At 28.4% G+C, this 20,166-nt stretch overlaps 1 protein-coding gene across 1 annotated transcript in view; it reads left to right on the top strand.

Annotated features, from left to right (window-relative positions):
• LOC100201659 (afadin) overlaps nt 1-15,332 on the top strand; it is a 68,754-nt gene extending 53,422 nt beyond the window's left edge. Inside the window, exons 14-22 of the mRNA XM_065794029.1 lie at nt 2,816-2,896; nt 8,143-8,208; nt 8,453-8,526; nt 8,829-8,929; nt 9,184-9,626; nt 10,330-11,958; nt 12,137-12,208; nt 12,643-12,830; nt 14,690-15,332. Of these exons, the coding sequence (XP_065650101.1) occupies nt 2,816-2,896; nt 8,143-8,208; nt 8,453-8,526; nt 8,829-8,929; nt 9,184-9,626; nt 10,330-11,958; nt 12,137-12,208; nt 12,643-12,830; nt 14,690-15,086 (3,051 nt within the window). The 3' untranslated portion in view covers nt 15,087-15,332. The remainder of the gene's footprint in view (nt 1-2,815; nt 2,897-8,142; nt 8,209-8,452; nt 8,527-8,828; nt 8,930-9,183; nt 9,627-10,329; nt 11,959-12,136; nt 12,209-12,642; nt 12,831-14,689) is intronic.
• Nucleotides 15,333-20,166: the final 4,834 nt, after the last annotated feature.

Below are 20,166 nucleotides of genomic sequence, written 5' to 3' on the forward strand. Positions count from 1 at the left end.
TAAAAAGTTTTAAAAATCTAGAAATAAGTTTTATATTTCTAATCTTTTAAATGTTTTATAAATATATATATATATATATATATATATATATATATATATATATATATATATATATATATATAACATTTAAAATATATATATACACACACGCACACACACACATATATATATAAATATATATATATATAAATATATATATATAAATATATATATATATATATATATATATATATATATATATATATATATATATATATATATATACACACACATATATATACACACACACATATATATATATACACATATATATAACAGGGATGCGGAGTCCCAAAAGGACTCTGGCTTTATATCTCTACTTTTTCAATAAGTTTCAAGTTATTAAATCTCATGAATTTTTTTAAAAATTCATGAGATTTAATGACTTGAAACTTATTGTTTTTAAGACCCGGGCTAATACATAATGAAACATAAAATATGTGACTGCCCGAGTTATCTCTTTTTGGACCATATACCATGACCCAAGATATCTCGGGCCTGGTCCTTAAGAAGTTAATAGTATCAATAATAAGGGCAAATCTGTAATTCCACCTCTCTTGTATGGTTCAGACTTAGTCACCTCACCTAAAGACAAAGCTGAATTGTTTGCTAAGAATTTTTCATTAATATCATCTCTTGATTCCACTTGTTCCGTTCTACATGAGTTAGTCATCAGATAGGTTGATCTATTGCTTGACATTCCTATCACTCCAGCTTCTGTATCTAAAGTAATTTCCTGCTTAGACTCTTCTACAGCTTGTGGCCCGGACAACATACCTGTTATAGTCTTGTAGAGGTGTTCTCCGGAGCTGTTGCCTATACTTTCAAAACTATTCAACAAGTGCTTATCAGAGTCTTGTTTTCCAGCCTGCTGGAAAGCGGCATTTGTTATCCCTATTCTCAAAAATTCTGGAGAGCAATCTGATTCGTCTAACTACTGTCCCATTAGTCTTCTTCCTATCATAAGCAAGGTTTTTGAATCTTTAATTAACAAACACTTAATTTCTTATCTTGAATCTAATAACTTACTTTCTGATCATCAATATGGATTTCGATCTTCTCATTCTACAGCTGATTTGTCAACAGTAATAACCGATTGGTTTTATCATGCATTAGATAAAGGTGGAGAGGTAAAGACCATCGCTCTTGACATTTCTAAAGCTTTGATAAAGTTTGGCATGGTGGTCTTCTCCATAAGCTTTCTTCTTACGGTGTATTTGATAATATCATTAAGATTATTGAATCCTTCCTTTCTAATTGTAGTATAAAAGTTTTCCTCGATGGACAGCACTCTTCTTCTTATTTCTGTAACTTCAGGGGTTCCTCAAGGTTCTATTTTTGGCCCTATACTCATTTAAATTTACATTAACAATCTTCCAGATATTCTGACATCTAAGGTGGCATTGTTTGCTGATGATACTACCATTTATTCTTGTTGTAATAAGAAGCCAACACTCTCTGATTGCTTGGAGGGGGCACTTGATGGGCTTCACAGTGGCTGGTGAACTTCAATTCAGATAAAACTTAATTTTTTTCAGCCAATCATTATCGCAATAATTTATATCTTCCTATATTTATGAACATTAAGTAATGTACTCGGTTAGTCATCTACTCTTCATCTTCTAGAATTAATGCTTACTTCCGATATTTCTTGGAAATTATATATCAAATCTGTTGCAAAATTAGCTTCTACTAAGGTTGCATCTCTTTATCGAGCTCAACATTTTCTTACTTCGGATTCTATTCTCTATCTATATAAATCTCAAATCCAGCCTTGTATGGAATACTGTTGCCATATCTAGGGCGGATCTTGTAATGATGCCCTTTCTCATTTAGACAAGGTGCAAAAACGTGTTGTAAACATAGTTGGACCTGCTCTAGCAGCCAACCTTTAACCATTATCACATTGTTGTAATGTTGCTTCTCTTTCTTTTTTCTACAAATACTATAATAGGCACTGTTCTAAATATCTAGCGTCTCTTGTGCTATCTACTAAAATTTATTCTCGTGTTAATTGTCATTTAATTAAGTCTCATCCCTTTTCTGTGACTGTTCCTAAGTGCTTTAAAAACTCTTATTTGTTTAGTTTTATTCCTCGAGCATCAGTTCTTTGAAATTTTCGTCTTTCATCTTGCTTTCCTGATTCATATAATTTGCAATCCTTTAAGTCGTCTGTCAATCGTTATCTTGCTCTACAATCTTCATTTTTTCTCTTCCAGTAACTTCCAATTTTAACTAGTGGTTGCTTGCAGCCTTGTTGGAAGCGAAGATGTTTAAAAAATATATAAATATTTATATATATATATATGTATATATATATATATATATATATATATATATATATATATATATATATATATATATATATATAATATATATATACTCTAGTGCTCTTAAACACACTTTTTCTACTTTACCAGTTGTTTTTTTTTTTTACCTAAAACAGCAATTTCATATATTTCTAGTGCTTCTGTTATTTTATATATATATATATATATATATATATATATATATATATATATATATATATATATATATATATATATATATATATATATATACATATATATATATATATATTTATATGCATATGTGTATATATATGTATAGATGTTTTTATATGAATATAAAAAAAAATTTTTTCCCCTACAGCTGGCTATTTCAGTATTATGTTAGATTGCTAATCTAAACACACAACACAAGTTTTTGTGTTGTGTGTTTAGATTGTGTAAATGTGTGTGTGTGTAAATGTTAACAAATTTGTTTTGCTTTATAGTTGCTTGATGATCTTCCTGTTCAGCGAGTTACTATAGACAAAGGAAAGAGTGGACTTGGATTAAGCATATGCTCTGCCAAGGTAAATAATGTTTTTGTGATATGATATTTTTTTGAAGTTTATTTAGTTAAAGATAAATTTTTCTTATCTAACATACTTAGTAATTCGCACACAATTTTAAGTTTTTATATAATCACAATTTTAAGTCTTAGATAACTAAAATAAGCATGGAAACTTCGGTATAAAAACCCAAAAATAACACAAATGTGAAACCTCAACATTATACATTCTAAGAGCTCCAACAATGATTTCAAACTTAATTTTGAATCTAAACTTCATAAAGAATAACAAAACGGGACTTTTAGGAAGCTTGGAATCTATTATATATATATTTTTTAAGACATTAAAATCTTGGTTTTTAAAATGGTAATTTAGTTTAAGTGAATTAAAGTTAAATGCTTATGGCTAAGAGAATAGTATGCCAATTTGTTATTTATTTTAGATATCATTTACTTGGAAATTGTTATATTTTTTAATTTTTCAGCAAGATGAAAATAAGAACCCTAAACAAAAAAAACGAAAAAAAGCCTGAAATGGTTAAATCTTATTTAAGTGAGTAAGACAGGATACTTAGACCACTATGCCATGGTCATCTCAGGTTTTGGACATAATAGATATGCGGAATATCTTTAGAAAAAAGTTGTTATCTTGCTTCTTAAACTTCATCTTTTCTCTTCCAGTAACTTGCAACTCTAATAACAGTTGCTTGCAGCCTTGTTAGAAGTGAATGTTTTAAAGAAATAAACCTAATATTGTCAACAATACTCGACCTATGTCAGAAAAGTATGTATAGTTTTATGGTCAGAATAGTATACCAAGTTTTATGGTCAAAAAATTATATATAGTTTTATGGTCAAAAAATTATATATAGTTTTATGGTCAAAAAATTATATATAGTTTTATGGTCAAAAAATTATATATAGTTTTATGGTTAAAAAATTATACATAGTTTTATTGTCAAAATTGATGAGTACTAAAAAAATTCACAGAACTTAACAGCTATGCACTAAAGTTTTATTGAGAGCTAGATGACCCATTTTATGGATTACAAAAATGTTTAATTGAATTAATTAGTTTTTATTAGTTACCTTTTTTCACACTTAAAATATTTTTTTAAATTACTACTTTGGTGGATACGGTTTCTGAGTGTTCTGTGTTTTAACTTAACAAAACATTTTAATTGCTAAAAACTGTCAAATATATATAGTTGTCAAAGCTTTTTGCATTACTATTTACATCAACTATTTACATTATAGTATATATAGTTGTCAAAGCTTTTTACATTACTATTTACACCAACTATTTACATTAACGATCTTCCATATATTCTCACATCTATGATACTACCATTTATTCTTGTCATGATAAGAAGCCAACACTCTCTGATTGCTTGGAGGGGCATTTGAGCTTGAAAAGGATCTCACTTCTGCTACAGCATAGGGCTCACAGTGGCTGGTGAACTTTAATTCAGATAAAACTTAATTTTTTTCAGCCAATCGTTATCGCAATAATTGAGATCTTCCTATATTTATGAACGGTAATGTACTCGATGAGTCATCTACCCTTCACCTTCTAGGATTAACTCTTAAAAAAAGTATTTGGTCTTACATTTAATAAAAAAAAGCCCATCCTGCCAATCATGGATCAACATAAAAGATAAAAAATGGTTCAAAGAACTTTAAAATATTGCAAATGCAATTTTCTCAGTTGCAAGCTTTCAGTTATATATTTCATTAACTAACAATGTGAGTAGTAGCATGTGAGGATTTTTTCTCCTAAGGTCCCCTTTGTATGTGTGAGCTGTATATAGGGATATCTTCCCCTAAGATCCCTTTTGTATGTGAGCTGTATAATGACCAGATCAATCAATAAACATACAAAAGGACATTTAAATCATTTTTGACTCCATCAATAAGACAGTTGTTTGGCAAAACCAAACAGTTTATCTTCCAGTATGATGGTATTCTAGAGCACACAGCACTTTTTAATTTTTTTTTATTTTTTGTTTTAAATTTTAACTTGAGCAAATTTTTATGCAACTCATTTTTTGATTATGTGATTATGGTTATGGAAGATAGACTTTTATGATTGGATATTTACATAGTTATACTCATTGTTTGGTTTGTCGATCCTAGTAACAACAAACAAAACACCTAGCACAGTTTTTTTACCACTAGTTTTATCTCCAGTTTTTTCCCGGTTGTCCTGCAGGCGACTGAAATAGTTTTTTTTTTTTTCTTATTTGAGTTGTCCTCTATGATAATTAGTAGTCTGGTATAATAGTTTTTATTTGGTATTTTTTTCTTAGGTGAAAATGCTGAAGAAAAAAAATTTAAACCTCTGACTGCTAAAAAATGTCCAATATGATATGGTTTAATTAAAAGAAAGTTAATTAAAAAAAGTGAAAAGTTATAACCTATTAAAAATTATTGTTTGGTAACTTTAGTTACAAAGAGATATTGGTCGCAAAGAGATAACTATAAATACAACTTTTAAAGATTGTCATTTTTGTTGTAATTAATATCTGTTTTGTGTCGTTTCTTTTTCAAGCTGTCTTGTCATCCTGCCAGGATTTTTTTTTAATTTCAGTCGCCCTTGGAGAAAATGAGTTGTCCCGCACCACCAGACAACAATGAGGGTACACCCCTGATCGCATTTTTTAAAATTATTATTTGGATTTACTCCCAACAAGGCCACAAGCAACCACTAATAAGTTGGCAGTTACTAAAAAAAAACAAAGAAGAGTTAAAGAGCAAGGAAACAGTTGACAGAAAACTTGAAAAGTTGTAGGTTGTATGTGTCAGGAAAACATGAAAAGGGAATAGAGTTCCAAATGTTTGAGATGCAGGGAAAAAGAACTAGACAAATAAAAGTTTTTAAAGCATGCAGGGATAAATGCGTAAAACGATGAGACTTGAGAAATGGCGAGTCAAGCAAGAATGAGTTTTGTTAGTGGAACTAGAGACGATATCTTCTTTGACCAGTGATCATGATAGTATTTGTAGAAAAGAGAAAGAGCTGCAACTTTATGACTATGGGAGAGAGGTTCAAGCTTGGCAGATAAAGCAAGTCTATCTGCCAAGTCAAAAACAATATCTTGGCAGACGGAGCAAAAACAATGTCTTGGCAGATAGAGCAAGTCTATCTGTTAAATCAAAAACGCATTGTATGTTTACAATGCGTTTTTGGACTTTGTCTAGAAGAGAAAAAGTTCACACACACAGCAAAGACATACACATCATAGAAATCTATTTGTTTACATTGCACATATGGCAGATGTTGCCATTCATCAACTTTTTTGAGTTATTAAATTTCAAATTTTATTTCATAAATTGTCTTATGGTCCAGGTTGCTATGACTATCCATTCTAAAAGCATTTTCTTTATTTGATGTTGCATAGATCTTTATGTTGTTTTTATTTATTACTGTTATTTTTTTACCATTAATTTTGTTTACCATAAATTAATGGTAAATAAAAAAACCATTAATTTTGTATACCAAAAATTAATTTTGTACAATCCACAATTCTATTATTTATCCAGTAGCAAAACATCAAGAAATACCAGTTTACCGCATCAAACAATGAATATATATTCAACCCATTTAGAATGAAAGATATTTTCCCAATTAATAGACAGCAGCATCTAGCAAAGAATGAGTATAATAGGCGTATCAAAGAGGAGCTATTTTTAGTGACTTCCACTCTTAACAATAAAATCATCACAAACCTTTCCAACCATTTCCTTGTAGAACCTGAAGCACTAGTTTTGGCCATGGGGCTTGATTACAGCGTGGTTGATAATATATACCAATTAAAACCTATTTAGAGGCCATCAAGAAATTTAAAAGAAAAATGAAGTTAGGTTCTTTTTTAATAATGGTGATCCTAATATCACTGCACCTCAAAAATAAAATGCCAATTCGAATGGAATTTTTCATTGAAAACAACAATGCAACTCTGATCAATTTTTTTTTTTGAAACTGTTTTTAAAAATACATCTACTCTGACTTGGGTTCTTTTGTGATCTTCTTTTTGACATTTATTGGGCTGATGTCTTCTGTCTCTCTGCTGACAGTTGTGCCTCCTACATAATTTCTGGAAAATGACATCTGTGGTTCCAATTTTAAAAACTCTGGTGAACACTCCCATTCAACTATTGTCCAATTAATCTTTTCTCTATTACTAGCAAGGTCTTTGAGTCTTTAATCAACAAATCTTATGTTGAGTCTGATAACTTACTTTCTTAGTGTCAATTTGGATCTCAATCTTCTTGTTCTACAGCTGACTTGTTAACTGTTGTTAACTACAGAAAGTTTTTATCATGCATTAGATGGTGGTGGCAAAGTAAGGTCTCTTGCTCTTGAGGTATCAAAAGCTTTCAATAAAGTCTGGGATGCTGGTCTTCTCCATAATGGCTGGGGCTGCCACAGAGGAGATATTCAGTTAAGATATTTATTCAGAGTTTTTGAATTAACTTTTGATCCTTTAAATCTTATATTTTTCAAAATTAACCAGACCTGTTTGCTTTCTGTGAGACTAATTTAAATTTGGTTGTTTTATCTTTAGGTCTTAAGACTGATTGTAATTGTTCCTTGATTTGCAAAGACTTCAATAGTCAGATTCTTGGCATCAGAACCTTATCTTGAAAATTTTTCTAAAGCATATTCTTTTGATTTTATGTCAATTTTTATAAAGATCTATTTTACAGTTGTTTTTTCCTGTGTTTTTTTGGTGTCCTATAGTTGTGTGATCTTTGGCATATTTTTTATGGATTGAACTTGAAAAAAAGAGCTAATAACATGTATTATGATCATATTATATGATCATTTCAACTATGATTCACTGATCAAAATATGAATAGACACTGATATGATAACACTGATCAAAATATCAATAGCAATACACCAAACGTTAACTGAGTTCTAGGCGTTGCAACGCCTTGAACTCAGTTAACATTTTGGGTATTTTAAATTGTTGGACAAATTAGTAACGTCAAACTTAGCAGCTCTAAAATTATTTCAAATTTTTTTAAGTTGTTATTTGATGATTGGACTATTTTGGTGATTTGACTATTTTTATTTTGATGGATGAAACATTAGAAGCTAACAACATAAAGTTATTATGAGCTGTGTAAATTTAATGAAAAGACCTGCAAAAATTTTCCTGCAAATTTTGTTTTGTGGCCTTCTTTTCTTTTTAATGACAATAAAAGTATTTTTCTGAATAAAGTCAAATTACTTTTGATTTTTTTTAAAAACTGTTTTAGGGCGCTCACTCTGATTTTACAGGCATATACATTAAAGCTGTTATCAAAGGAAGTCTTGCTGATAAGGTATTTTTAATTATTTTGTATTAAAAAATTGAAATTAGTCAGCATTTAAGTATTTAGTCTAGACCGTATTTAAATATTTAAATCGCATTTTAAAAGAATAATAAGAATAAAATATTAAAGAATGAAAAAATAAAAAAAAATCAAAAATAGTACATTTACAATTTTTTTTTTAAATTAACTGAAACAAAATATAAAGTAATAAAGTTTTGTAAATTTAAGTTATATTTTAGAATGTATTTTTTAGGATGGGAGAATTCATGCAGGTGATCAAATATTAAGTGTTAATGAAATTGGATTGGTTGATGTTACTCAAACTCAGTAATATATTTGAATTTTAGTAAAATTATATTTAAATTTTAGTGTTTTAAAAAAAAATCTTTTTTTGTAAAAATGTAACTGATAGTGTAATTTTTTTTTGAAATACTTATTTTTAATACTTAATTAGGCACATACATCTTTTAATTAATTTTTTTTGCAATTTTTTTACAGTTGAATCAAAAAATAAACAAAATCTAATATTAAATTCAAAGTTAAAAATTAAAACGAATTTTTTTTTTAATCAATTTTCCTTAAAGAAATTCTATTTGGTTATATTACAAACAAATTTAAAATACTTTTAGAGCTGCGCAAATCATGGGTAAAAGTGGTTCTATCATAACCATGGAAATTATTAAAGGTGCTGCTTTTTACCACGGTCTTTCAGCTATTGTCGAAGATGAAGGTATATTAACAATAAACAGTTCTTTTTTTTTTTATTTATTTTGCTTGATTTCAACTTAATTAAATTTGGTTACTTTTAATTTAAATATTTATTTATCAATGACTATAAATATTTTAACTCATTTTTGAAAGAAAATATTTGTGTATAAAGTTTGTGAAATAATTTATCACAATAGTTAAAGTTTTGTAATCATATAGATTAATGATATTTTTTTGTATGTAATTTAAATGCATAATACATATTATTTATTTTAGTTCCTAAAAATGTTGAAACAGTTGATGATAACACAGTAAATAAACAAAGTAACGGAAATGCCAAGTTAATAAATGCAACCAATAACAGTGCTGTCGATAAAGAGGTACAAATAAAAGGTAATCCCAATGACATCAAGCCTTCGCAAATGAATTCTGAAGTGAAAATTGAAACAAAACAAGAATCTGCGTTGTATAATGAAATGAATTCTGAAATAAATGAAAAATTTAATGACTCAGATTTTGATGAAGAAGGAAATCTTCTTACAAAAGAGGAAAAAGAGAAACTTGCAAGACAAAAGCAAAGAGAGCGTGAATACGAAGAACGTATTGCTAAATGGGAAGCAGAGCGTTTACAAAGAGAAGCAGAAGAAGAAATTGCGATGAAAGTTCAGCAGCAGAGAATGTATTACAATAATACTGAAGAAATGGAACAAGAGCATGAAGTATTAATTTTTTTGTAGTTTACATATATCTTTAAAAAACTTAAGCACTTCAATATCTGACATAAGAAAGATATTAGTAATAGTCTATATATAGGCATATAATTATGTATCAATTTTCCTATTTGTCTTGAAATCAGTTATAAATGCTCTGAGCATTCTTTTATATGCTTTTATTTAGCATATCTTCACTAAATCACCTTTTTTTTTTTTGTTCTTTCATTCTTATTCTCCTCCTTTCCAAGACTGCTTATTTTAGATATTGAAATTCTCAAGTTTCTCTGACTACCAAGAAGTTGTTTCTGAATAAATTAACCAAGTCCTTTTCCAATGTTGTTGTTGTTGTTGGCAACTCAATGTTCACACTGAATCGCTTAGTGGGGTTGTCTTTAAAAATAATTTTTTTAAAAAAAAGTCTTCTCTTACTCTCTCAAAGTGTTCTATGTAATAAAATAACACTAGATTTAAAAATTTTTTGAATAAAAAAATTATTTTAAAGGTTGCCCAAAAATTATTCTAAGGGTTTTGACCCTTGAATATTTAATGGGTCCCTATTAATTGTTACTATTGATTTCTCTTCTATCTTTGAAAAATGTAAATAATTTCCTTCAAACAAATCCTATGGTTACCTAAAACTAATTTCTATAGAGAAAACTTCAAAGACTTTTTTAGTGAAATATATACATATAAATTTTTTTTTTTACAGATGCAATTAGAAAATGAGTGCAATGAATTTTATATGAATTTTGAGGAAGAAGGCTATGATAATAATATGGCTAGATCTCATTATGAACATCAGTTAGATGTTGAAAATAATCTTAGATGGATTACACAAGAGCAAAGGGATAAGGAAGAGCAAAGACGGCTTCAATATGAGCGAGAGCAGATGCGAATTAAACAGGAAATTTTGCAACAAGAGATAGAAAAAGAGAAATTAGCTCAGGAACAATATATAAAACAAAATATGATAAATAAACAAGAGCGTGAGAGAATTGAACAAGAGAAGCTAGAAGCTGAAAGGATTAAAAAGTATGAAGAAGAACAAGAACAAATTCGTAATAAGCGAGAACAAGATTACCAAAATGAACTTAAAGCACGAAAAGAACGTGAAAGAATTGAAAGAGAAAAAGAACAACAGCGGTTAGAAGCAGAAAAAAGAAAACAGTATGAAGAAGAACAAGAAAAGATTCGTTTAAAACAAGAGCAAGAATATCAAAATAAGCTTAGAGCACAAAAAGAACGAGAAAGAATAGAAAAAGAAAAAGAACAGCAAAGATTAGAAGCTGAACGAAGAAAACAATATGAAGAAGAGCAGGAAAAAGTTCGCTTAAGACGAGAAGAAGAATACCAAAATGAGCTTAGAGCACAAAAAGAACGAGAAAGAATAGAAAAAGAAAGAGAACAGCAAAGATTAGAGGCTGAACAAAGAAAACAGCTTGAAGAACAAGAATACCAACTTAGAGCACAAAAGGAACGAATAAGATTGGAAAAGGAAAGAGAACAGCAGCGTTTAGAGATTGAAATCAGAAAAAAATATGAAGAAGAACAAGAAAAAGTTCGTGTTAAACGAGAACAAGAATATCAAAATGAACTTAGGGCTCAAAAAGAGCGTGAAAGAATTGAACAGGAGAAAGAGCAACAGCGGCTAGAAGCTGAAAGAATTAAAAAGTATGAAGAAGAACAGGAACAGATTCGTATTAAGCGAGAAAAAGATTACCAAGATGAACTTAGAGCACGTAAAGAACGTGAAAGAATTGAAAGAGAAAAAGAACAACAACGATTAGAAGCAGAAAAAAGAAGACAGTATGAAGAAGAGCAAGAGAAGATTCGTTTTAAGCAAGAGCAAGAATACCAAAATAAACTTAAAGCACAAAAAGAACGAGAAAGAATAGAAAAAGAAAAAGAACAGCAAAGATTAGAAGCTGAACGAAGAAAACAATATGAAGAAGAGCAGGAGAAAGTTCGCGTAAGACGAGAGCTAGAATACCAAAACGAGCTTAGAGCACAAAAAGTACGAGAAATAATAGAAAAAGAAAAAAAGCAAGAAGAAGAAAAGAAAAGAAAGTTGGAAGAAGAAAGGAATGTCGGAAGTTATCAAAATTTAGTTGAAAAAATGAGGAAAGTAAAGTTAGAAGAAACTCCAAACAAAAGAACTCAAGAATCAAATGAGTTAGATAGAGAAATGGCAAATATTGATGACGCTCTAAGAGAAGCTGAACGTATAGCTGCAGAAATGGACTTTTTAATGTTTGAGGAAGAACAAAAGATTGAAGAAGACTCTATTAAGAAAAAGAAAGAAGAAAAGTTTGATTGGGGAAAATCAGATTTTAAGTCAGTATGTATTTTTTACTTCTTCTCTGACATGTTTAGTGTTTTTTATTTAGATTTTGAGATTAAAATTTGAAAACAGCAAAAAGTATTAATTACTGTTTTAAAGATATATTATTTTATGTGTTTGGGTGTTTGTGTACGGATCTTGGTAATTTTTTAAAACATTTTATCTTTAACTTTAGCGCGATGAACGCAACCAACATAAAGTTGTTTCAGCAAAAAGTTCAATTGACTTTTTACCTCCTCCGCCTGGAGTAAGTTGTTTTTCATTATTAATTTATTATATCGGTTTTTAAATTATAAAGGCAAAAGGTTACATTTTATATTTTTCAATATATAAGCACAAATTTTTTTGTGTTAACCAAAAGTGATCAATATTCGACTACAAGTATAATTAATTTTTTAATTACTTTAAATTGAAATAAAAATGATTACCTAATGTCTTACTACGATATGACTTTTATGTTTTGTTGCTGTGATGTTGTGTGATGTTTCGGTCTCGTTTGCTTTTTTTTAACGTTGTTTGTTGTTTTGATTTGAAGCGTTGATTATAAATAAAATCAACACTTAAAATTAAAAATTTTTTCCAAAAATTGAAATATTTCAAACTATATTTTTGTGATTTTCTTTATTACTTCAACTTTTAAATGTATGGTTTTTTAACTTTTAAAATCAATATATCTAATAGGATTTATTATTTGTTTCGACTCCGCAACAAAATCGCTACGAACCAAGTCGTAGTACAATAGAAAATGATACAAGTCTCAAATCATTGAACAACAATATTTTTGAAAAAATGGTCGATAAGCAGCAATCGGTGAAAGAACATGAAGAAGAAAAAAGTCCTTTAATTAAAAGAGTTAACGATCAATTCAAGTATGTTTATACTAACAACTTTAAAGTTGCTATCATATTAAAGAGTGTAGACGGGGTGGTATTAGGTATTAGGTATTAGGATTAAACCTAAGGTGCGTTTTACAATAAGGACGTGTTAAGTGTTTAAGTAAAAAAATAAATTATCCCTTAATATGTTGTTTTTACACTTTAGAACAACAACAAAAAAATTTCATAATTTGCATACTTGTTAAGCAGAGATGCATCCCTTCAATTTAATGATATTTTTCCTCATTAAATATTAAATTCTGAACACATTTTTTTAAATTTTCACCGCGATAAATATACACATATTTTTAAAATTGTTTTTGCTTTTATTTTTTTATTTTGTTTTATTTAATATGTTTTTTACAACATTTTATTTAACTTGCTTTCTTGTCGGTTTGTTTATTTTGGTGTCCGCGCAAAACAAATTCGAGGTCAGCGATAATAATAGAAGAAGTCGTTAAAAAAAGTAATTAAAACTAACCACGCCAAACTGACTTTTGTTTAGCGTAACTAAAAGAAGTCGTTCAGAAAAGTAATTAAAACAAACAATAAACTTACTTTTAGCGTTTTAGTTTAGCGTAAATAAATAGAATCGCTGTTGAATAATAAAAAAAATATATAATTTTTTTTAAAAACAACGTTTTAAAAATGGACTAAAAAGAAAAAAAAAAAAAAAAAAACTTTAAAAACAACATTTTAAAAATGGATTAAAAAGTAAAAAATAAACTATTTCACGGGACCCGAGTACTTTGTGTACACAACCTGAAATATTCATTAAAGTCAATGACTGAAAATGTTGGGCGTCATTAAGAACGAATTGCACTTTCCAATTGTAGTTGCCCGACATTTTCAGTCACAAAGTACTTGGGTCCCATGAAATAGTTTATTTTTTACTTTTTAGTCCATTTTTAAAATTTTGCTTTTAAAAAGTTTTTTTATATTTTTATTAGGTGTCACTCTTAATTGATTTTAACTAATGAGTGGCACCTAACCTTATTATTATAAATTTATGATTGTAAGTTTTACATTTTTATATTATTTTATATGGATAAATATTTAAAGAAAATTCTCATCATCATCAAAAAAACAAACTTTTTAGAATTGTTGGTTTGCCAAAGAAAGCTAACGGTTTTTTTTGTTGTTGTTGTTATTTTTATTTCGATATTATTTTTTTAAAATTTCAAGCTTATGATTCAAATAAATAGATTAAACTTATGGCAAACTCCAGTTTACGAATGAAATTTTGAAAATAAAGGAAGAAAAGATTTTATAAATGATAATTTATTATTATTTTTCGTTTTTTTGTGAGCATCTTTTTTAATAAAGTTTAAAATTGAATTGTTAAAATTATAGCAGGTTTGATATTTTCATAGTTTCAGAAAATGTGGACAAATAAAATAAAGTGGACTGTCTACTGTTATGAAACAAAACTAAAGACGGGTTAGGTGTTTAGTGTTAGAATCCGAAACACGTCAGTGTTGTCAGACTACTAGGTTTTATCTATAAGTTTTGAATACTTGTTGATGTGATATTTAATTTAGCAAAAATATATCTAGAAATGAGTTATTTGGCACACACACACACACACACACACACACACACACACACACACACACACACACACACACACACACACACAAATGATGGCTTGCGTCATCGCACTCACCCTTTAATATGATGTGTTATATGCTTTGTGTTTACATTTGTTACTTATTTTCTTTTTTTGTTTGTATTTTTATTTATTTATTTTTTTGCTTCTATGAATATGGTGTACCTTTAAAGTAACGATCTCTTATATAAATTATTTTGTGCACCTTTTTGTATTTGTCATTAATGTCTTTTTTTTTAAATAGCGAAAATCGATTTGAAAAAAAGTCTCCTGCAGTAAAACCGAAGAATTATAAGCAGATTATTCAAACGTCTAATATTGATTCCCAAAAAAATAATATAAATAACCGCTCCGGTTTGGCTCCAAAATCTCCTTCTGTTTCGTCAAAAAGTCAAGATGGGGCTTCATCCGACGAGGATTTAGCACCACCACGCCCCCCTCCTCCTAGAAATGGTGCTAGCCCAATTTCACCTTTACTACAAACGATCCATAAAGGTTCTAATCAAAAAAATGGACATCAAAATGTTTCCCTTGACAAATCTTTTAATATGCAGCCTGTTACTATTCTTATCAAAGATGGAGAACCCGAAGTTCTAAATATGAAATCTAAGCTAAAATTATTTAATGATTTTCAAAGTTAATTTGAAAATAATCATTCTCAATCCTATTCACTCAGTTTCATAAAATAATCATTCTCAATCCTATTCACTCAGCTTCATAAAATATGCACGTAAGCACAATCGTGTAATCGAAAATTTTTTTGACTGATTTGTATAAATAATAATTTTGAAAGAATTTTTATTTATTTTTATATATAATTTTTTTAGTAAATAGTTTATATAATCTATTGTGAAATGCTTTTTTTAAAATAAAAAAAGTTGTTTGGATATATCGAGGTTTTCATGAAAAAAAGTTTCTTAATTAAAAACACTTCAATGCCATAAATGTATAGTTATGTAAATATTTCTGAATGTTTTTATCGTGGAGTATTTTTTTATTGTTTTAAGTTTTCATCTTTAAGTGTTTTTTGTTTTATTTAAACACGCGCGAGATTAAATGATTTTACGAAATTATAAATTTTTGAAAACCCGTGCCTGCTTAGTTACTCTGAAGAGCAATTATGAAAATAGGTCGAGTTAAAATATTTCTTCAAAACTTGAGTATATAGTTGAAATAAATATATTTTAAAAACTATAAAAAGTCGCTTGTGAAAGTTTTTTTTAGTTGAAAGTTTTCTTTATCTTAATGATGTTTTATAATCCCACGCACACGCGCGCGCATATATATATATATATATATATATATATATATATATATATATATATATATATATATATATATATATATATATATTTGCAGGAAGCTTCTGATAAAAAATAGTTCAAAAAATATTTAAGAGGTGGTACACCACCATATGTATTCTGAAAATTGGAAAAAAAAAGTGAATTTTTGATATTTAGCTCATTTGATAGACATTTTATTAAAGATTAATAATATTAAAAGTTTGTTTCCATTTTTTATATATATATATATATTTTCAATAAATTAACAAACTAAAAATAATTATATTGCAATGACAACAATATTTAAACTTCGTTTGCGTTTTTCTCCGTTTTCGAACATAATATCTTGGGAATGTATTTGTAAACATCTTGTGAAACAGAAGTGCAAACCATTTAAATTTTCAGGAAATGTTTATTATATTTTTGGATTTTGGTTTATGGAATAACAATAATAAAAAAATTAACAATATTTCAAAATCATCGAAAAATATATTTTAAATATTTAATATAAAGTTTTACACACAAAATAAATGGATATTTTTTGTAAAAAAAATGGTGTCTAAATTCTTCTAGTTATGCTTGGTATAGTTTCAACAGAGAAAGTTTCATGTAACCTCTACAGGGCTTTGTCTTAGAGCATATAGAAAGCTTTATTGCCCACCCAATCCATGTTGTTGCTACGGTCCTGTAATATAGGACTGTGTACATATCAATCAGTGATATGATACAATCATACAGTGTATGATTATGTAATTCAAAAACATGGATTGGAAAGGCAAGAACAAATTAGAAATATCAAAATTGTTTTTTAATTAGCACTTGATATATTTAACTAAAAGTTTATCTTTTTAAGATCTTTTTTTTAAATAACTATTAGAGGGGGTAGGCAAAAATCCATGGTTCTACCTTGCCCACAGCATAGAGATTTTACCATGTGCTTGTTATAAAATACTCCTAGCACGTGTCTGTTATAAAGTTAATATTGTTAATTGTTTTACAAAATTCACATATAAGCTAAGAAAAATTATATATGTTGATTTATTATAAAACTATATATAACACCTGATGACTAAAAAATGAGACAAAATTTAAATCAATTTATGTATGCTATTTATAATCATGCAATTGAAATAATTAGTATATTTATAGGGAATTTAATACTCTATTAAAATTATAATATAGTTTTAAAATATTAATTAAAATGGCTCCGTATAAAACAAGTTTGCAAGAAGACCTAAGAAAACGCATTTGGCAATTTAAAAATTTGCATCTGGAAAAGCCAAAAATCTTCACAGTAAAACACTTTCTAGACGAAGGAGCATTGAAAGCGATCATATATTGTGCTCTAGAACGTGTATACAATAAATTCGGCTATCAACGAAAAAAAGGAAGCGGTCCAAAGGCAAAAAAAATGGACGAAAAGCACATAGACTAATTGAAAAAGGCATTTGATCATCATCACGGTGTTTCACAACGTCAAGTAGCTCAAAGATTCGATTGTGACCAATCGTATATATCTAAAATTCTTAAAAACAAGACGAATATTAGATATTACAAGAAAAAGATTCCACATCGAAGCGAAAGCCAACTACCTTGAATCAAACCTTTGTGTCGGCATATATATCGCAATTTTAGGAATTTTGATTTTGTCTTGAATGACAAATCATATTTCACATATGCGAATACAACATTGGCTGGCAACGATGGCTTCTATTCTAGCGACGTGTCATCTACAAGTAGCGACGTCAAATTCAAAAGAAAGAAGAAGTACGAGGAAAAGGTGCTAGTCTCTTTGATTATATCGCCCAAAGGGACTTCAAAACCAATGTTTTTTGAAAGTGGCCTGGCAATCAACAAACAAGCATACATCGGATGTCAAGCGGTTAATACCCTTCATTGATGAACATTATGAAGAGTACTTGTTCTGGCCAGATTTAGCTAGTTCGCACTATGCAAATGAAGTAGTTTCTTTTCTCGACGCCAATAACATCAAATACCTGTCAAAGGTAAAAAATCTACCCAATGTACCAGAAGCTCGACCAATTGAGGACTTTTGGGGTCAGTTGAAACGCTTAGTCTACGAGGATAATTGGCAAGCAACAAGCACTCCTCAACTCAAACGGCGTATCGTGAATTGTCTTAACAAAATGGATCAGGAAGTGGCAAAACGTTATGCCTCAATGACTTTAGTTCTTCTTGGTCGAATTGCTTTTAATGATGTTATTTAAAATCAATAAATATATTTCTTTTAATATCATAATTGTTTATAAATTTATTTTAAATTAAATTTGATAGCTATGCAACTATGGCTATAATAAAAAGTTGTCTCATTTTTTAGTCATCAGGTGTTATTATTATTATTATTTTATAAACATCAATAAATACAAATTTCTCTCAATACTAAATTTGTTTGTTTTTTTTAAATTTCGCTGGATTGTTGTGACCAGCGTGTTCAGCTTATATCTTATTTTTAAAACGGCAGTTCCATTTTATATCAATAAAATAGAACTGCCGTTTTAATTTTCAAAAAAAGGTTTCATCTTTTTCTGACGTAAGTGCGCCATAAATCGTGTCCAAAATTTTGTTGAAACATATTGTCCCTCGTCTAAATAAAGTAGACTCCTGGCTGTTCATTTGTAGTTTGGATTTATTTCTCGATGTTAATATTGCCTCAAGGTTCAGGTTTGATTTAAAGACCGTTTTATATCCTGCCTTCCTAAACACCTTACGTAATTTGGGGGACAATATTGGTACCCAAGGTAATGAAATCGTTGGATAAGTACTGGTGATGTTTTCAATATTTTTAATAGTCACTAGTGATTTTTTGTTCTTTCGTTTTATTTCTTTTATAATTTTTATGACATTGGACTGTTTGTAGCCATTTTTGATGACATTGGGCTGTTTGTAGCCATTTTTGATGACATTGGACTGTTTGTAGCCATTTTTGATGACATTGGACTGTTTGTAGCCATTTTTGATGACATTGGACTGTTTGTAGCCATTTTTGATGACATTGGACTGTTTGTAGCCATTTTTATGACATTGGACTGTTTGCAGCCATTTTTGACAAATACTTGAATAAGTAGTTTCAGTTCATCCCCCCTTCAAAGAAGGTGATTTTCTAGTTATAGTCGGTTTTTTTACGAATTTAGTCGGGTATTTGACACAATTCAGTCGGGTAAATTTTCGTTTTAAGGACCTTATTTTTTTTTTTTTAGAAGCCAGTCGGTACTTTATGAGGATTCACCCCCACCCCCCAAATTTATTTGTAGAATCGCCTCTGGATACGCATGTATTTCACATATATATGCTTGTTGCAGTGCGCGCATTATAATCAAATACAAAATACATTTTATTTTATAACATTTTTTCTAAAATCTAATAAGTTTATAAACAATATGCATTAAGTTTTTTTTTTCAATTAAAGGATAAATTATACAAAATTGATATAGCATATGTTACAGCTGAGAGTAGAGCGGGGCATATAGTGACACTTAAGAAATAAGTGCTTGCTGTGGATAAACTAATCATAGTTAACACTTATTTTATAAATTTTCTAAAATTTATTGATATAAGAAAACGAAAAAACAAAAAATTCTTAAAATAAGCTACGACAACCAAAGTAACGAAACTCAAATTTTAAAAGACTTGCAAAATTTTTACATTTTGCTAGTGGGTGGGAGGAGATTTTCGATTGTTCTAAATTTGTCTAATTTTTAAAAAAATTTGATTTATAAACTTTTATTTAAAATCTGTGTTTGAATAAAGAATGATTTCCTTATGTATTATTAAAACAACTGAACGATGTTATTTTTGTGAATTTAAATTGATTTTTAAATTTGTTACAATTAAAAAGAATCAGTTATTCGTTAATTGTAAAGCTTTAAAAATGATAAAAAAAATAAACGGTATTTTATCATTTAAACATGTTCAGGCATTAAATTCTCAAAAAAGTAACGTACTCATACAAAACTTCACATCAATACACCCATACACCACATAAAAAAAGATATAAAAACCTAAATTAAAAAACATCTTATGTTTTATTATAAAATACTCTTAAACAAACAAACTTAAGAAATTATTCTAAAAGTTAAGTAGGGCAAAATTGAATAAAATTAACAATTGCTTTGAATTTATTACTAATATTATTTTTCTAAATAAGGAGAAAAATACTTTAAATTAAAAATAAAATCCTCAAACTGTAAACAAAATGGTAGTAATATTGTCAATTGTATAAATAACTTGTTGTCCCGATATGCTCCACGAAAGTCATTTTACAGAAATTAATACTATTCAAAAAGTTCAGTTCTAAATATTCTTTTAAAACCAGATTTTAAAAGAGGAAATTGAAATAAAATAGGCTAATTGTGAGCAATCATTAGAATTAAATTGTTTTTTATTTAATATCGTAATAAGTAAAATTAATAATTTATGT

Source organism: Hydra vulgaris, chromosome 03, assembly GCF_038396675.1.
Source record: "Hydra vulgaris chromosome 03, alternate assembly HydraT2T_AEP".
Classification (NCBI taxonomy): Eukaryota; Metazoa; Cnidaria; class Hydrozoa; order Anthoathecata; family Hydridae; genus Hydra; species Hydra vulgaris.